Here is a 15,154-nt window from a genome sequence, read left to right on the forward strand (position 1 = left end):
CCATTCAGGAGGGAGGCACTCATGCACATTGCTGGAAAGAAAGGGACCTTGGGTATTATAGGGGCCGCTGCACACAGGAGTTTTTTTTATCCTAATGCATAGAATGCATCAAGATAAAAAACCTGCCTTTACACTCACTTTAAGACCCCTAACACCGTATTAATTACCAGATGATCTTTCAACAAAATAAAATAAATTACAGTAATACATGCTTTGATGTTATTCTTCAAACTCACAATATTACCAAACCCATAGTTTACATACAGCACAAAATATTTTATTTGTGCAGTAGTGCTGTCCAATTGCTATTCAAGATGTAAAAGGCACATGGTGATTAAGGCCTTATGGGCCATAGAAAGTCCTGCAGTCACATTAGGACCATAAATAAATAAATACATGTCAGTAGTACAATGATCCAGCTATCAAAGCAAACCAAAACACTTTAAAAATCTTTATGTGAAACCAACACAAACCTGTCACTAGTGGCAGTAAAAGCGTCATGGACATGGCACAAATATTTAACATCAGCGATTAGTAGTCCAGTACCAACAAAGAGGTAGCATAAAAAATGACTGCTAATCTGAGCCCCCGTTCACACTGGTGAGGCTTTGAAATCGCGATCGCACGATTACAAAGCTGCACATCAGTGAGACTTGCACTGCCAATTTCAGAAGTCTAGGCAAGTCGCATTAAAACTGGCAAAAAGTATTTTCAAATTCCCTGCAACATGAGTTGCTGCAATTTGAATGGTTCCATTGCCGATGCGGTGTGACTTGTCATGCAATTTGGAACTGTCAAATCGCACGAGTGTGGATGGGTGCAAAAAATCACACACACACACCAGTATGCAGACATCTTGTTTTTCAACACATAAAAGACAAATACATATGATAAAAGTAGGATTGCACAGATACCGAGTATTTGCACGAGTACTCGTGCAGATGCTCCGATTCCCGAGACCAATACCTTCTCGGTGCGAACTGAGCCCATACAAAATCAATGATGAATGGGCTCAAATCACACTGTAAAGAATCGTATGCAATTAGGAATGCAGTGCAATTCCTGTCCGAATCACATGCGGTTTCCCCCATCGCTCTTGTGGGAACCCAGGCTTCCTTCAGCCTGTGTTCACACAAGAGTGGTGCTGGATAACGCACCATATTCCTGTTTGAATCAATTCTTTGCAGTGGGATTTGAGCTCATTAATTTTGTATGGGCTCAAATCACACTGTAAAGGGTAAAAAGGTACTTGGTATTAGCAAGTTCTTGACTGAAAATATCAGTACTTGTACTTGAAGGTTAAAAAAATGATATTAAAGAAACCCAGATCAAACCGGGAACATTTTTAGAGGCCTGACAGCCGACATCTAAAAAAAAAGGCACAGCTGTCTTCTCTATTTAAGTCAAACGCATAATGCTGATTGGCCTACAATAATCTATTGGCTCCTAGAATGGATGACTGCCTCTTAAAAACTACAGTAACGTATGCACCTTGTGAATATAATGGCTGTTTTGGTAAATACTAAAAATATACATATTTATAAAATATATATTAGTATATAAAAGTTTATATGAGTACAGTTTGTTACACCCAATACTGATTATTTCTAAGGGTGGGATTTGTTTTTCGGCAATGTTGTATCATTTCTGGATCCATCTGCAACCAGGTCTTCTGATCAGTGTTGGCACCAAATGACGGAGCAGAATTTGCAAGTAAATGGCCATGCCTGGGTGGCAACAATGGGCTTACAGAGCAGTTATCATTGGGATTTTGTAGGGGGGTTACAGTCACAGTTGGCACAGTGGTACTTCTCTCCATGTATGGTGAAGGAACCTGAGGAACCATGCTATAGGAGTGACTTCTGACATGTGGGGGAGCCTTTTTTTCTCTTCGTTTCTTGAGAAGAAACCAAACAATAAAAATGATGACCAGCAGCAGGACAGCAACAACTACCAAAGGGATTATGATTGAAAGGGGATCAGTTTGGCTAGGCTCTGCTTTAGGATCATCAGTAGTTTGTTTAATTGTGGTTTTGTGACCAGAAGAGCTTGTGGTTGCTATTTCCAAAGGAAGAGTTGGCTCGTCATGTCTTTGATTTCCCCATCGATTTTGATTGCCAAATCTCCTTATGGGAGCTTCTGTAACATTTCTGTTCAGCCAGTGGCTGGTTGTCTTTTTCTCATGGCTCAGGCTGGTGTACAATAGAGCGGCTGTGGTAAATAAAAAAGATTCTGCAGTTGGAGAAGAGTCCACAAGTACTGGATCATATGGAACCAAAGAATAGGCAAAGTATCCCAGAGCAGGAGGCACATTATTGGCTTTTAACATAAAAGAAAATGAATCATTGATCATTTCCTGATCTGTCACATTGGCGTCAACATCCAACAGTATTTGTCTGGCTTCAATGTCACTATGTGTGAACTTTTCAATCTCTACATACTCGTCTTTTTTAGATGTCTTTCTTCTTACAAGTTTACCATAAGCTGGTGCATAAACAACATAATATTCTGGGTCACTGCTGGTCAGATTTGCTAGCTTGGTTGCATTCAGGTCCCCAGTTTTTAGGGTGTACTTTAAGCCCGTTGGCATTTTTATTCCAATAGCGACATTTACTAGAGGCTCCACAGTGATGTTCAGAACCTGTCCTGTCAGATTACTTTCTGAAGTAAAGACCATGAATTCTAAACTGTCTTGAGATGCAGTAAAGTTGTTCATGTGATATACTACTTTGCCAGACTCTATTTCTCTCTGATCAAAGTTAGTCACAGGTGTGTCATGGACTAAAATCCTGCCAAACATGGGTGTGTGCAAGATCTCATAATGAATCACTGGGCTTTGTCCATCTGTGGTAGCTGCTAGATTTTTTGTTGTAATTGTGGCATAGGTCTGTCCTTGCACAAGGACAAGACGTGTTTTGTTAACTAAAGTTATAGAAACAGGGGTAACATCTAAGTTAAAAAGTTTATATAATGGTTTGTGTTTGCCATCTGTCACACTGAAATAGAACACGCCTGAGCTTGGGCTTCCATCTTGTACAAACCACAGGTCGCCATTATTAATATCAGCTTGTGTAAAATGCTGAATGGATTCATTTAGGTTGTCCAATTTGGCTAAGAAGCCATTATTAGGTGCGCTTATAACAGTGTATGTTATATCTTTTGGTGGATTATCGAGATCTTCAACATTCAGGTTCTCTGGGCTAAATGCAGCCATTTTTCCTTGCAAAACTCTCAGATTGGGCCGTTTTGTTTTAAGCTCTGGTGGTTGGTCATTAACAGGTATTACAGTGATATTAAACATCTCCTCTAGAACATCAAAATCTGGCTTAACAGCAGATTTACTTTTTAAATTGAGCCATGTGGCAAAAGTGAAGTTATCTGTAGGGGACTCTGCTCCATTGTGCGCATAGGTAATCCCAAATTTATTGACGATGTACTGGGAAAAGTTGGGCTTGTCTTTCGTAATATTCCTGTCTCCGACTATGATCACGCCATGTTTGGGTAACATGGTTACCTGGAACCAGACTTCATACGCAGCTCGTTGAGTTTCTGGCAGCCTGGCTAGAAGGTTGGAGGCATCCAGCTTTGTTTTGTCTATTTGAAATTTTTCTCCTTCCAAAACAGAAGCACCTATACAAAATAATGAAATATAAATTAGAAGGTGGACAGCTTAAAGTGATACTAAAAAAGGTAAAAAAAAAAAAAAAACCCCACCCAACATGTTGTACTTACCTGCTCTGTGCAATGGTTTTGCACAAAGCAGCCCCGATCCTCCTCGGGTCCCTGCCAGCACTTCTGGCTCCTGCTCCCTGCTTGGTGCTCCCATAGCAAGCTGCTTGCTATAGGTGAAGTTTTGCATGCTCGCTCCTGAGCCCCACTCTGTGTCCATAAGACACACAAAGTGGGGCTCGGCCCTGCCCCAATCTCTTCACTGACTGTGATTGGCAGCAGCGGGAGCCATTGTGTCTGAGCCAATGAGAAGGGAGAGAGACTGGAGAGCAGCTGCTCTTGTGCACATCCCTGGATTGAGATCAGGCTCAGGTAAGTATTTGGGCGAAGGGGCTAGAGAGAGAGCTTCATACTGAAGTTTTTTTTTACCTTCAGCCTTTTGAATTACTTTAAAGCGGAGTTTCAAACAAAAGACAACTCTGTCTTAAATAGTACACCCCACCCCCCCTCATTTTTGGATATGTATTTTTTTGGGGCTTTTTTTGGTAACTTTTCTGCTCTTTTTCTTCTGGACATCCGTTCTATGTCGCTGTGGCGAAGCATATAAATTCCACGATTGCATAGTACCCTCCTCCTTCCCCCCGCTGCCTTATGGGACCTGTGTGTGTCCCAGAAGACAAGACCATTCAAAAAGCGCCATTGGGACTCTCAAATGCGCAGTAGGAAACTGGCAGTGAAGCCTGAAGTCTTTACTGCCAGTTTCCTTTACTAGAAATTCCGGCGCCTGCAATTCGGCTTGGGGTGTCAACATTGTGAGCTCCCTGGAGATGCAAGTGTCCTTACATTAAAAGTCAGCAGCTACAGTATTTATCTCCCCCCCCCCCAGGCTGGAACTCTGATTTAAAGAACCTACAAGAGGTCATATAATCGCACAGGCAATAAACAGGTAACCAAGTGCCTTGCAAAATTGAGAAGATGGCCAATGGCCTTTGAGCAGAGAGAGAGAGAGAGAGAGAGAAAAAAAAAAAAAAAAAAAGAAGAGGAGGAGTTCTTGTTTTGAGCTGCATTTTTTTTTACCTCTGTACTCCTTCTGTGACAGCCTTAATTGAATAAAATTGAAATTAGGAAAAATAAACATTTACAGAAGGAGACCTGATTTTAGACACAATGAAGGTGGTGAAATATTTTCTATATGGTTGGAGAATACCTTTGAAAAATATGAAACATAAAAAGTTACCAGTATTTGCAATGAGACGGGTTGGTCTGTCCAGATCATCAATCTCATATGATATAGTTATGAGGAACTTCTGGTTTTCGAACGCAGCCGGAGGTGAAGAGACTGTGAAGGAGAAGGAATCCTGTGTACTCCAAACCAGAGTTTCTGTATTTGTATGTTCATAGAAAATCACTGCCTTATCGACCTGTACAAGACAAAAAAACATATTTTCAAAATAAAAGGTGAAATGAAACAAAGGTAAATTAAAAAATTGTCAAAGAAAATCATTGTGAAAGCAATACTTTGTCAAATGACAGTAATCAAATGCGTAAAACGCAGGATTGTATGTGTACAGTATGTGACTATAATAGACTTAAAGGATCACTAAAGGAATTTTTTTTTTTAGCTAAATAGCTTCCTTTACCTTACTGCAGTACTGGTTTCATGTCCTTATTGTTCGTTTTTGCTTTGAAGTAGCTGTAATTCTGCTGTGATCTCCACACTTCCTGCTTGTCTGGCTCCTTATAACCATGGTACTGGGAGCTTTTCACGGTGGTCTAAGCCAGTGGTCATCAACCCTGTCCTCAGGACCCACTAACAGGCCAGGTTTGCAAGATAACTGAAATACATCACAGGTGATATAATTTGCTGCTCAGTGATTGCAGTATTCTAGTCTGCATCTCCCCCAAGGTAATACATAAAACCTGGCCTGTTAGTGGGCCCTGAGGACAGGGTTGATGACCACTGGTCTAAGCTGTCATTACTGTGTGTCTAAAACTCCTCAGAACCAATCAGATTAATTTTAAAAACAAAACACTGCCCTGGATTTGTTTGTTTCTGTTCTGTGGGTCTCTTTACTTCACATAAACATGAAACCAGTTTAAAATCGAAAGTGAAACTAGAGGCACATTATATGATTTAATTTAATCTATTTTTAAAAGGAATCAGTTAACCTATATGTCTCTATACCCTGTAAACAGTCATTTCAGCAACATTTTTTTTTTCCCTTTAGTGACCCTTTAATGGAGAGAGATAAGGAGATAGTCCCTTTTGGAGGAGAGTTTGGTGAATACCTGCTATAGCCAGCTTCAATGGTAGGGTGACCTTTAACCACTTCAATACCGGACACTTTCAACCCCTTCCTACCCAGGCCAATTTTCAGCACTGTCGCACTTTCAATGACAATTTTGCGGTCATGCAACACTTTACCCATACTGTACTCTATTTTTACCAATAGAGCTTTCTTTTGGTGGTTTTTAATCACCACTGTTTTTTTTTTTTGCTAAACTAACAAAAAAAGAAAAAAAAACGTAAAAGAAAAAATATATATTTTTTCTTAGTTTGCATTATAAAATGTAGCAAATAAGTTATTTTTCTTCCGATAGAGCTGCACCGATAATCAGTATAAACAATGTACTGTCTGTCTTTCCAGTTAATGGCTCTCCTTTCCTCATACAGACACTCACACAGCTTGAGGAAAGGAATGCTGATAACCAGCAAGTCTGTTTACATGTGACCAACTGTAATTGGACATCACATGGTAAAGGGGCACTGTGATTGGCCCTTTTTCACGATCAGCTGTGTCCACAGAGCATGCCAGATGCATGCCCCAGGGGGCATGCGGGGAGAAGGTCCATGTACGCCCTCCCAGAACAGGAACCACACAATGTAGCGGTCTTTTGGCTATAGTATGGGTGGGAAGAGGTTAAGAGGATGGTAATGTTTGAGTGGTACCCAAGGCAGTGTCAATATGGCCACTTGGGGAGGAATGCTGTTCAATATGGGCCCATAATTTATATTGTGGCGAGGTGCACCACATCACAACCCTAGACAAATATGAGGCCATATAATTAAGCGCGAGGTAAGGAAGGCCAATGCTGCTGTTTATTTTAGGGATGGTGAGGAGAGTAAGTCTCATCCAGGCTACAATATAAACTTGATTAACATGGTGCACAAACGATTATATATGGATAGGTAATGCTTGGATTAGGTTAAAATTCTAAAGCACCTATGTAATTTTGTAGGCGTTACATCAACCGAACCAGGCGAGAGTTGGGCCCTGCCATTTTCAAAGATCTAATCAGATTTTGTCAGCAGGGGGCTTAAGATTTCTGTAAATGCGCCATTCTATACTGAGTGAATGTTATATTCAAGGCCTCAAGTCGATTGAAAAATTTGAAAGTTCCCCATACTGTGAAAACAAGTTAAGTAATGCTGGTAGGGAGGACTCGGACTCTGTAAAGCAGAACATCCCTGTCAGGTCCCATTGGACAGAGGAAAAAAAATTAGATCAGGTTTAATTGATCTTCACTAGGGCTGTAGGGTGAGAGTACGGTGCCGAGATCCACATCATTATGTAACTGCCCAGGCCTATGTGAGCCATAGCGGATCATTAAGAATTGCCAGTCCACCCGATCAAAGGCCATCTCTGTGTCCGTAGATCAGTCAGTTAGCAGTCTAAGGCCCCTTTCACACTGGGGCGGGAGGCACAGTGGCGGTATAGCGCCGCTAAAAATAGCAGCGCTATACCGTCTGAATTGCCGGGGGATTTGCCCGCTAGCGGTGCGGTATTAACCCCTGCTAGCGGCCGATAAAGGGTTAATACCGCCCGCAATTGAGAAGGCTGGGCAGGAGTTTTTCAGGCGGTATTTAGGCGCTATTTTTAGCGCTGTACCGCCTGAAAAACTCGTCAGTGTAAAAGGGGCCTTATAAACTTGTAAGAATTAGGTGCAAAAGTAGGACCGAATGATTAAATACTATAAATAACTTAACTGCTTCTGTCCCCTGCCAGCTATAAAACTGAGAACTGAGTGACAAAACACCACCGATCGCTTGGTTCTCAGAGCTCCCTCAGCAGAGAGCTGCTGACTTAGTCTGGACCGGCTTCTGTGACATCAGCCAGCCCCCTGTGCACTGAAAATGGGTCACAGGAGAAGTACAGCCTAACAAGCTTTGGCTGTACTTCTCCTTTAACCACTTAAAGGGTCACTAAAGGAATTTTTTTGTTTAGTTAAATAGCTTCCTTTACCTTCCTGCAGTGCTGGATTCATGTCCTCATTGTTTTCGTTTTTGCTCTAATCCTTCTCTGTTCTGAACACTTCCTGGCTGTCTGTTTCCTGATGAAAAAAGTCATGGGAGCGTTCTCTCTGTGGTCACTAATCAAGGAGGTGTGATTACTGTGTGTCTAAAACCCCTCAACACCAATCAATTTCGTTTTCCAAACCATCACTACCCTGTATTGGCTCTGTGCAGCAGAGAAGCAGGAAACATGCAAAAACAAAACTGAAACTGTAGGTACATTATATGATTGATTTTTATCTATTTTTAATAATTTTTAAAGGAATCAGTTAACTATTATGTCTCTATACCCTGTAAACAGTAAATTTCAGCAAAAAAATGTTTTTCCTTTACAACTCCTTTAAGGACTGCCGCACTACTATATACGTCGACAGAATGGAAAGGCTGGGCACATTTAAGAGCCCAGCCATGGGTCGCGAGCGCGAAGCTCTGTGACCGCATAACCCGCAGACCTAAATCGCCGTGTGTGTCACGCGATCGGGTCACAGGAGCTGAAGAACGGGGAGAGGTGAGTGTAAACAAACCTTCCCCGTTTTTCTCTGTGGCAGTGTCAGTGATCGTCTGTTCCCTGATATAGGGAACGACGATCACTGACAACACACGTCCAGCCTCGCCCCCCTAAAATAAAAAAAACACATTAGGTCACACTAAACCCCTACAGCGCCCCCTAGTGGTTAACCCCTTCACTGCCAGTGTCATTTTCACAGTAATCAGTGCATTTTTATAGCACTTTTCGCTGTGAAAATTACAATGGTCCCAAAAATGTGTCAAAAGTGTCCGATGTGTCCGCCATGTCGTCGCAGTCCAGAAAAAAAAAAATTGCTGATCGCCACCATTAGTAGTAAAAAAAAATATTAATAAAAATGTCATAAAACTATCCCCTATTTTGAAAACGCTATAGATTTTGCGCAAACCAATCGATAAACGCTTATTGCGATTTTTTTTACCAAAAATATGAAGAAGAATACGTATCGGCCTAAACTGAGGAAAAAATAGGATTTTTGTACTCACCGTAAAATCCATTTCTCTGAGTTCATAGACGGACACAGCATCCTTGACAGTAGGGTTATGCACCTTCCTTCCAGGAGAGACTTAGGCAGAAATTTATAATAATTCATTGCAAAATTCTTGGGTATCAGAATTGGGGGCTTCGAGACAAACTGGATTCATGGTCTGGGTGACCAGCTTGAAAAGTTCTCGAGGGCGGTTTAGGGCACTGGTGATGATCTTGGAAAAAAGATTTTTTCTGGCCTTGAAAATTTCTTTGTGGTATTTTTTTGTTTTTTTCCTTGTAGATGGTGTGGTTTTTATCTGTAGTGCTTCTTTTCCAGGCTGCTTCCGCTCTTCTGCGTTCTTGCTTAAACAACGCCAGCTGGTCGTTAAACCAGCTGGAGTTGTGTTTCCGGATGCAGGTTTTGCGTGGCTGACTGATGTGTATTAATATCTTTTACTTTGTTCCCTAGTGTTGTTTTGAAGAGCTCCAAATGGAGCTTCTTCTGAGATCTCGTCCAGTGCATTGTCACTGGTTTTGGTGTTTTTGTTAAAGGGGCATTTTTGGTAATCATGAATTTGATTACATGGTGGTCTGTCCATGGCAACGGTTCATTTTCCAGAATTTTTACTTCCAGATCTTGCCTGAAAATAAGATCGAGCGTGTGACCAGAAGCATGCGTGGGCCAACATAATAGCTGCTGCAGACCTAGTCCTTCCAGGTGGTCAATGCAAGCGACGGCCATGGGATCCTGTGAGGAGTTGGCCCAAAGGTTAAGATCCCCAAGCAGCAAGAAATGTTTGCTGTTTAGTGTATAAGTGGAAAGGAACTCAGTCAATAATGTAAGGAGCTGCGATTTTGGACCCGGTGGTCTGTAGCAGAGTAGGATATGGACGGTCTCCTGGGGATTTGTTTGAAGCTGTAGGGAGAGAGTTTCCATAAAAGGAAGTGTGTTACGCCTGACTGGTTTAGTGATCGAGAGGCAACTCTTGTAGATCACTGCCAGGCCTCCTCCTCTTTGCCCCACTCTGTTTTCTGTTATTATGCGATAGTTCTCTGGCATCCAGAATGGTGTTACAGTCAGCTGTGAGCCAGCTTTCTGTAATAAAGAGACAATCTAAGTCGCATTGTAGGATGAGATCATGAATTTCTACTCAGTGTCTTACTGCCGATCTTGTATTGACCAGAGCACATGATATGTGCTTTGGTTTGGATAGGGCGGTGTACTGTTTAATTGTCGATCGCTTCTAAACAGCTGTTCCATCCTTAGGGCTTTTTTGGTGGCGGCTGGCAATTTTGAGGCCAATGACTTTAGTCCCCAAATAGTTGCTGCCGAATAATTCGATTTAGTCATAGTTGCTGCCGTACTGGAGGGCAGATACCTATGAGGGGGGGAAAAGACTGGGGGGGGGGGGGTTTCAGTAGTGCTGGGAGTGACGGTTTCAGTGAACCGTTACTCCCTGTTTGATCCAGAGGAAGGCAAAAAAACCCTGTCCGTGCTATGCCAATGTGCCGTGGCAGGGAAAAAAATTCCTTCCTGACCCCCAGAGGTCGATCGGCCGTGGCCCTGGATCAAGTACTAAAGGGACTAGAAAGGACCAGGGTCGGACCTGACTGGTGGTTATGGGGTCGGGGGGTGAGAGGAAGGGGGTATCCCAGTCCTACAGGGGTGTACCAAGCTAGCCACCCACTGTGGATGTGTGTGGGGCTGGGGGGGTAAACTTGGAGCTGGGGGGGTAAGCTTGCGGCTGGGGGGGTACACTTGTGGCCGGGGGCTAATCCAAGGATGGCTAGTGAGTGGAGGGGGTGTCCGGGCCTTGTTGGATAAAATATGGGGGTTTGTGAGAGTTTGGTGCAGTTAGGTGCTGGTTGCTTAGTAGGCCGCGGCTGAAGCCGCGGTCTTTCCCAACGACTGCAGCCGCCGGGCGTTCCACGTGTGGCGCCGCTGCGGCTTGTCCTGAAAAGGACGGCTGCAAACAGATTAGGGATGTTAAGGGAGGACAGCCCTGTGAAGGGGCTTACCTTTTGAGGCTGCCAATGCCTGTGGAGGGTGCCCGGGGATGCCGATCCTAAGTCCGGGGGAGAAGAGGATGCGGCAGGGGGATGGAAAACCCTGCCTAACTTAGGCGCCTGGTAATGGTCGGCCCGCCGTTATCCACTGGAGCAGTTCGGCGCCTTGGGAGGAGTCACTCTTTCAGACTCGATCCTGAAAGGTCAGGGGAAGATCTCTGGATCCCAAAAATGTTTAGGTCTGAAAAAACAAAAGATTTCTCTATTTCTTTAATGGAGTGGTGTTGAGTGCCCCAAACGCCCCCCCCCCCCGCAGCCGGAGAGGCTGGCATCCGTCGTGACCACTGTCCAGCGGCACGGCAGAAACGTCTTCCCGGTCCGAAGCACCGGAGACGTCAGCCACCACACCAGGGAAGACTTGGCCAGATGGCTCAACCGAATCTGGTAATCCAGAGAAGACGGGAGCTTGTCCCAACGTGACAGAATCTCTTTCTGTAGTTCCCTGGTGTGGAATTGGGCATACGGAACCGCCTCGAAGGAGGCCACCATCAGACCCAGAACCCTCATGCAGAAGCGAAGAGATGACCACTTCTGGGTCGACAACTGTCTCACTGCAGATTGCAGGGTCTTCAGTTTCTCCGATGGGAGGAACACTCTCGCCTCCACAGAATCCAGGACTAGTCCCAGGTATCCCAGTCTCTGGGATGGAACCAACACTGACTTCTGGAGATTCAGAAGCCAGCCGAACTCTTGGAGAGTCTGACATGTGATAGACACATCCTCCTCTAACTCTGAGCCTGAGGAAGCTCTCAGGAGAAGGTCATCCAGATATCTCACGATAGCAATCCCTCGCTGCCTCAGCAGGGTCAGTATCTGGGCGAGCACCTTGGTGAAAACCCGAGGTGCCGAAGCCAGACCGAACGGGAGGGCCACAAATTGAAAGTGATCCTCTCCGATCGCAAAGTGCAGAAACCTTTGGTGTCTTGTTGAAATGGGAACATGTAGGTACGCGTCCATGATATCCAAGGACGCCAGAAAGTCCCCCTGATGGAGTGGAGTTTTTTCACCTTGACAAAGCAATTGAGGGCCTTGAGGTCCAGGATAGGGCGAACCCCTTCCTTCTTGGGGACTACGAAAAGATTGGAGTAAAACCCCGGAAACCGTTCCTGCGAGGGAACCGGCACAATCACCTCCTGTCCAGAAGATCCTGGACAGCTCCTGACAAGGCCTGCGAGGAGGAAGCTGGAGGTTGGAAGGAAAAAATCTGTTTGGGGGACAAGAGAGAAAGTCTATCGTGTACCCCGAGGAAACCACTTCGCAAACCCAATGGGACTTCCACCGATCCGCGATGTCGTCCCCCCACCCGAAAGGCTTGTCCGCAGGCTTGTTGGGTTTGTTGAACCAGGTGCGCTTTCGCCCCGCAGCGGGGGCATTTGCACCTTGCGGACCTTTTCCCGCCGTGCTGGGCGCACAAAAAAAAAACGCTTAGGGGTAGTAAAAGTAGGGCCTCGCTTGCGGCGAGGCTCCTTACCCTTCCCAGACTGTGGGAGCAGCGTGCTTTTACCACCCGTGGCATGCTTAATGATATCATCCAGGGAAGCCCCAAAAAGCCGGTCACCCTTAAAGGGCAAATCCACCAAAGCCTTCTTAGAGGACTTGTCAGCCGACCAGCATTTCAGCCACACAAGGCGGCGCAAAACCACCGCATAGACGGATGCCCTGGAAAGCAAAGGTATCGTATCCATGGCCGCCTCGCAGAGAAATTTTAGACCCTGAACCAAAATTGTTCAGCCAGATCCCTAGAGGGAGGACTCGGAAGCATCTCGTTCTTCCAGCTCCTGCAGTAGGAGCTTCGCCCTTTCAGTCAGGGTCTGCGCCACCAGGGTCCCGGCCAGAGCCGGCCTCACCGCTGAACCCACCACCGTGAATAGGGAGCGGGCCACAGCCTCCACTCTCCTATCAGCAGGGTCCTTAAATGCAGGAGCCCCTTCCACAGGCAACGTGGTAGCCTTGCTCAGTCTGGACACGGGAGGGTCCACTGATGGAGGAGAGACCCACTTTTTCAAAAAGTCCTCCTCAAGGGGGTAACGGGTTGCAAAGTTTTTTGGAACTGTAAAAACTTTCTGCGGTGTATCCCATTCCTTGTACAACATATTGTCCAGATAAGGAACACAAGGAAACACTTTAGCAGGTGCGTGGCGGTTTGCGGAACCCAAAAGGGACTGACACGGCTGGTGTCTCCGCCACATCCTCAATATTTAGAGTCTCACGCACCGCAGAAATAAGAGCTCCAACAAATTCCTTGTCAGCAGCTGACTCTGCAGCAGAGTCATCCTCACTGTCCATGTGGGTTAAGCCCGCATCCACTGACATTATAGAACCAAAAGCAGCAATAGCATTGTCAGATTCTGCGTCAGAGATATCCCCAGAAGCAGGCTCAGGGAGGGGGCGCTTTTTACCCCCCATCCGGGCACTAGCTGCTTCAAACCTGGTAAGAAAGGACTCCAGGACAGCCGACATTGCCTCAACAGATGTGGCAGGGGCGTCAAGGGTTAACTCAGGCATTGCTGGGAAAGAAGTACCTGGTTGCATAATGCCAGCGCTGTGTCACCCTCACTGCAAAGCAGGAAAAAAAAAACACTGGTCACCACCTGGCTGCTAGTACAGAGTATGGGGGCCCCTGGGACTCACCAACCCTCCCGGTGCAGCGCGGTCTGTGAAGGACAAGGTGTGCTGATTAGCCTGCAGCGCTGCGTCTGTCTCTCCTCAGACACATTCGCGGTCTTTTTTGCAGCGCCAGAGCCGTCACAAGAGGCCGAACGGAAAAAAGCAAGATGGCCGCCGAATAATCAAAAAACAGCCTAGGACCACACAAAAATGGCCGCCGAGCCATATAGAGCGCGGCTCCGGCAAAATGGCCGCCGTGACGCAGCATTTAAAAAGACAGTGACACAGTAAGACACCAGCACAAAAAACACATCCCAGCACACAGAAAAAGCCCTGTAGTGAACACCACAGCCCCCTGCAGTGACAACACACAAGGGTCCGGGTATACATGAGACCCCAGAAAACCCCCCCTACACAGCCGCCCCAATGGGAAAGGAGGGAGAGGAAAAATAAGGGAGAGAGGAACGCAGGCAAGCCCTCAGTCGACCTCCCAGGGGAACAATTCCAGCCAGACCACTTACCTGAGCAAGGGGCCACTACTTACCCATCCTGCGACCACCGGCTGGAGGTATCCCAGACAGATCCAACGTCCGCTAAACGGCATGGCTGTCGGCCAGACACACTGTGACAAAGCCATAAAAGACCGGTCATATGTGTGCCCTAGAACCGAAGTTCCCCCGGCCACCCCTGGAGCAACGGGGCCTGTCGTGGACGTCCCAAATCTGAGCTGAGGGCCGGCACACGCTCGATGGCCGAACATGGGGGGACTACAAGAGTCGAGGACCCAACCTGTCACCCAGTCAGCTGTTGATAGAAGAATCACAGGATTCAATAATGCAGGAACAAAAAAATAAAAGCGAGAAAAATCGCAAGAAAAAAACTCCAGAGTACAGGACTCCAGAGAGTGACTGCCTCTCCTGTCGTTATGTAGAATAGAAAATTCCGCGCCAAATATAAATAAGTACTAAATTAAACTAAATAAGCTGCTCCTCAAAGAACAATACTGAATTGTGATAATGAAAATGGAAGGTAGAGGGCGCTCAACCACACAATAGTGATTGTGAAATGTGGAATACCACACAACAACGTGCAACAATTAATAATAAAATCTCCTGTCGTTAGGCAGAAAAAAATTGGGGCTGCTAGAGCAGGGTGTGGGTTATACCTGGGGAGCCACGCCCCCTGGGAGGTGCGGCACTTGGGAAAGGTTTTAACGCTTTAAGTGCTGTAAATTTCTGCCTAAGTCTCTCCTGGAAGGAAGGTGCATAACCCTACTGTCAAGGATGCTGTGTCAGTCTATGAACGGAAGAGAAAAATGTTTTTTTCTATCATTTTTGGGTATATTTTTTATAGCAAAAAAAAGTTTTTTTTTTTCAAAATTGACGCTCTATTTTTGTTTATAGCGCAAAAAATAAAAACCGCAGAGGTGATCAAATACCACCAAAAGAAAGCTCTATTTGTGGGGAAAAAAAAGGACGCTAATTTTGTTTGGGAGTCACGTCGCACGTGTGCAATTGTCAGTT

The 15,154-nt window shown here is 45.3% G+C and overlaps 1 protein-coding gene across 1 annotated transcript in view; it reads right to left on the reverse strand.

Annotated features, from left to right (window-relative positions):
- Window positions 1-255: 255 nt before the first annotated feature.
- LOC120928253 (chondroitin sulfate proteoglycan 4-like) overlaps window positions 256-15,154 on the reverse strand; it is a 99,199-nt gene continuing 84,300 nt past the window's right edge. The window contains exons 9-10 of the mRNA XM_040339359.1: window positions 4,907-5,090; window positions 256-3,630 (exon numbers count right to left, since the gene is read on the reverse strand). Coding sequence (XP_040195293.1) covers window positions 1,586-3,630; window positions 4,907-5,090 — 2,229 coding nt within the window. The 3' untranslated portion in view covers window positions 256-1,585. The remainder of the gene's footprint in view (window positions 3,631-4,906; window positions 5,091-15,154) is intronic.

Source organism: Rana temporaria, chromosome 1, assembly GCF_905171775.1.
Source record: "Rana temporaria chromosome 1, aRanTem1.1, whole genome shotgun sequence".
Lineage (NCBI taxonomy): Eukaryota > Metazoa > Chordata > Amphibia > Anura > Ranidae > Rana > Rana temporaria.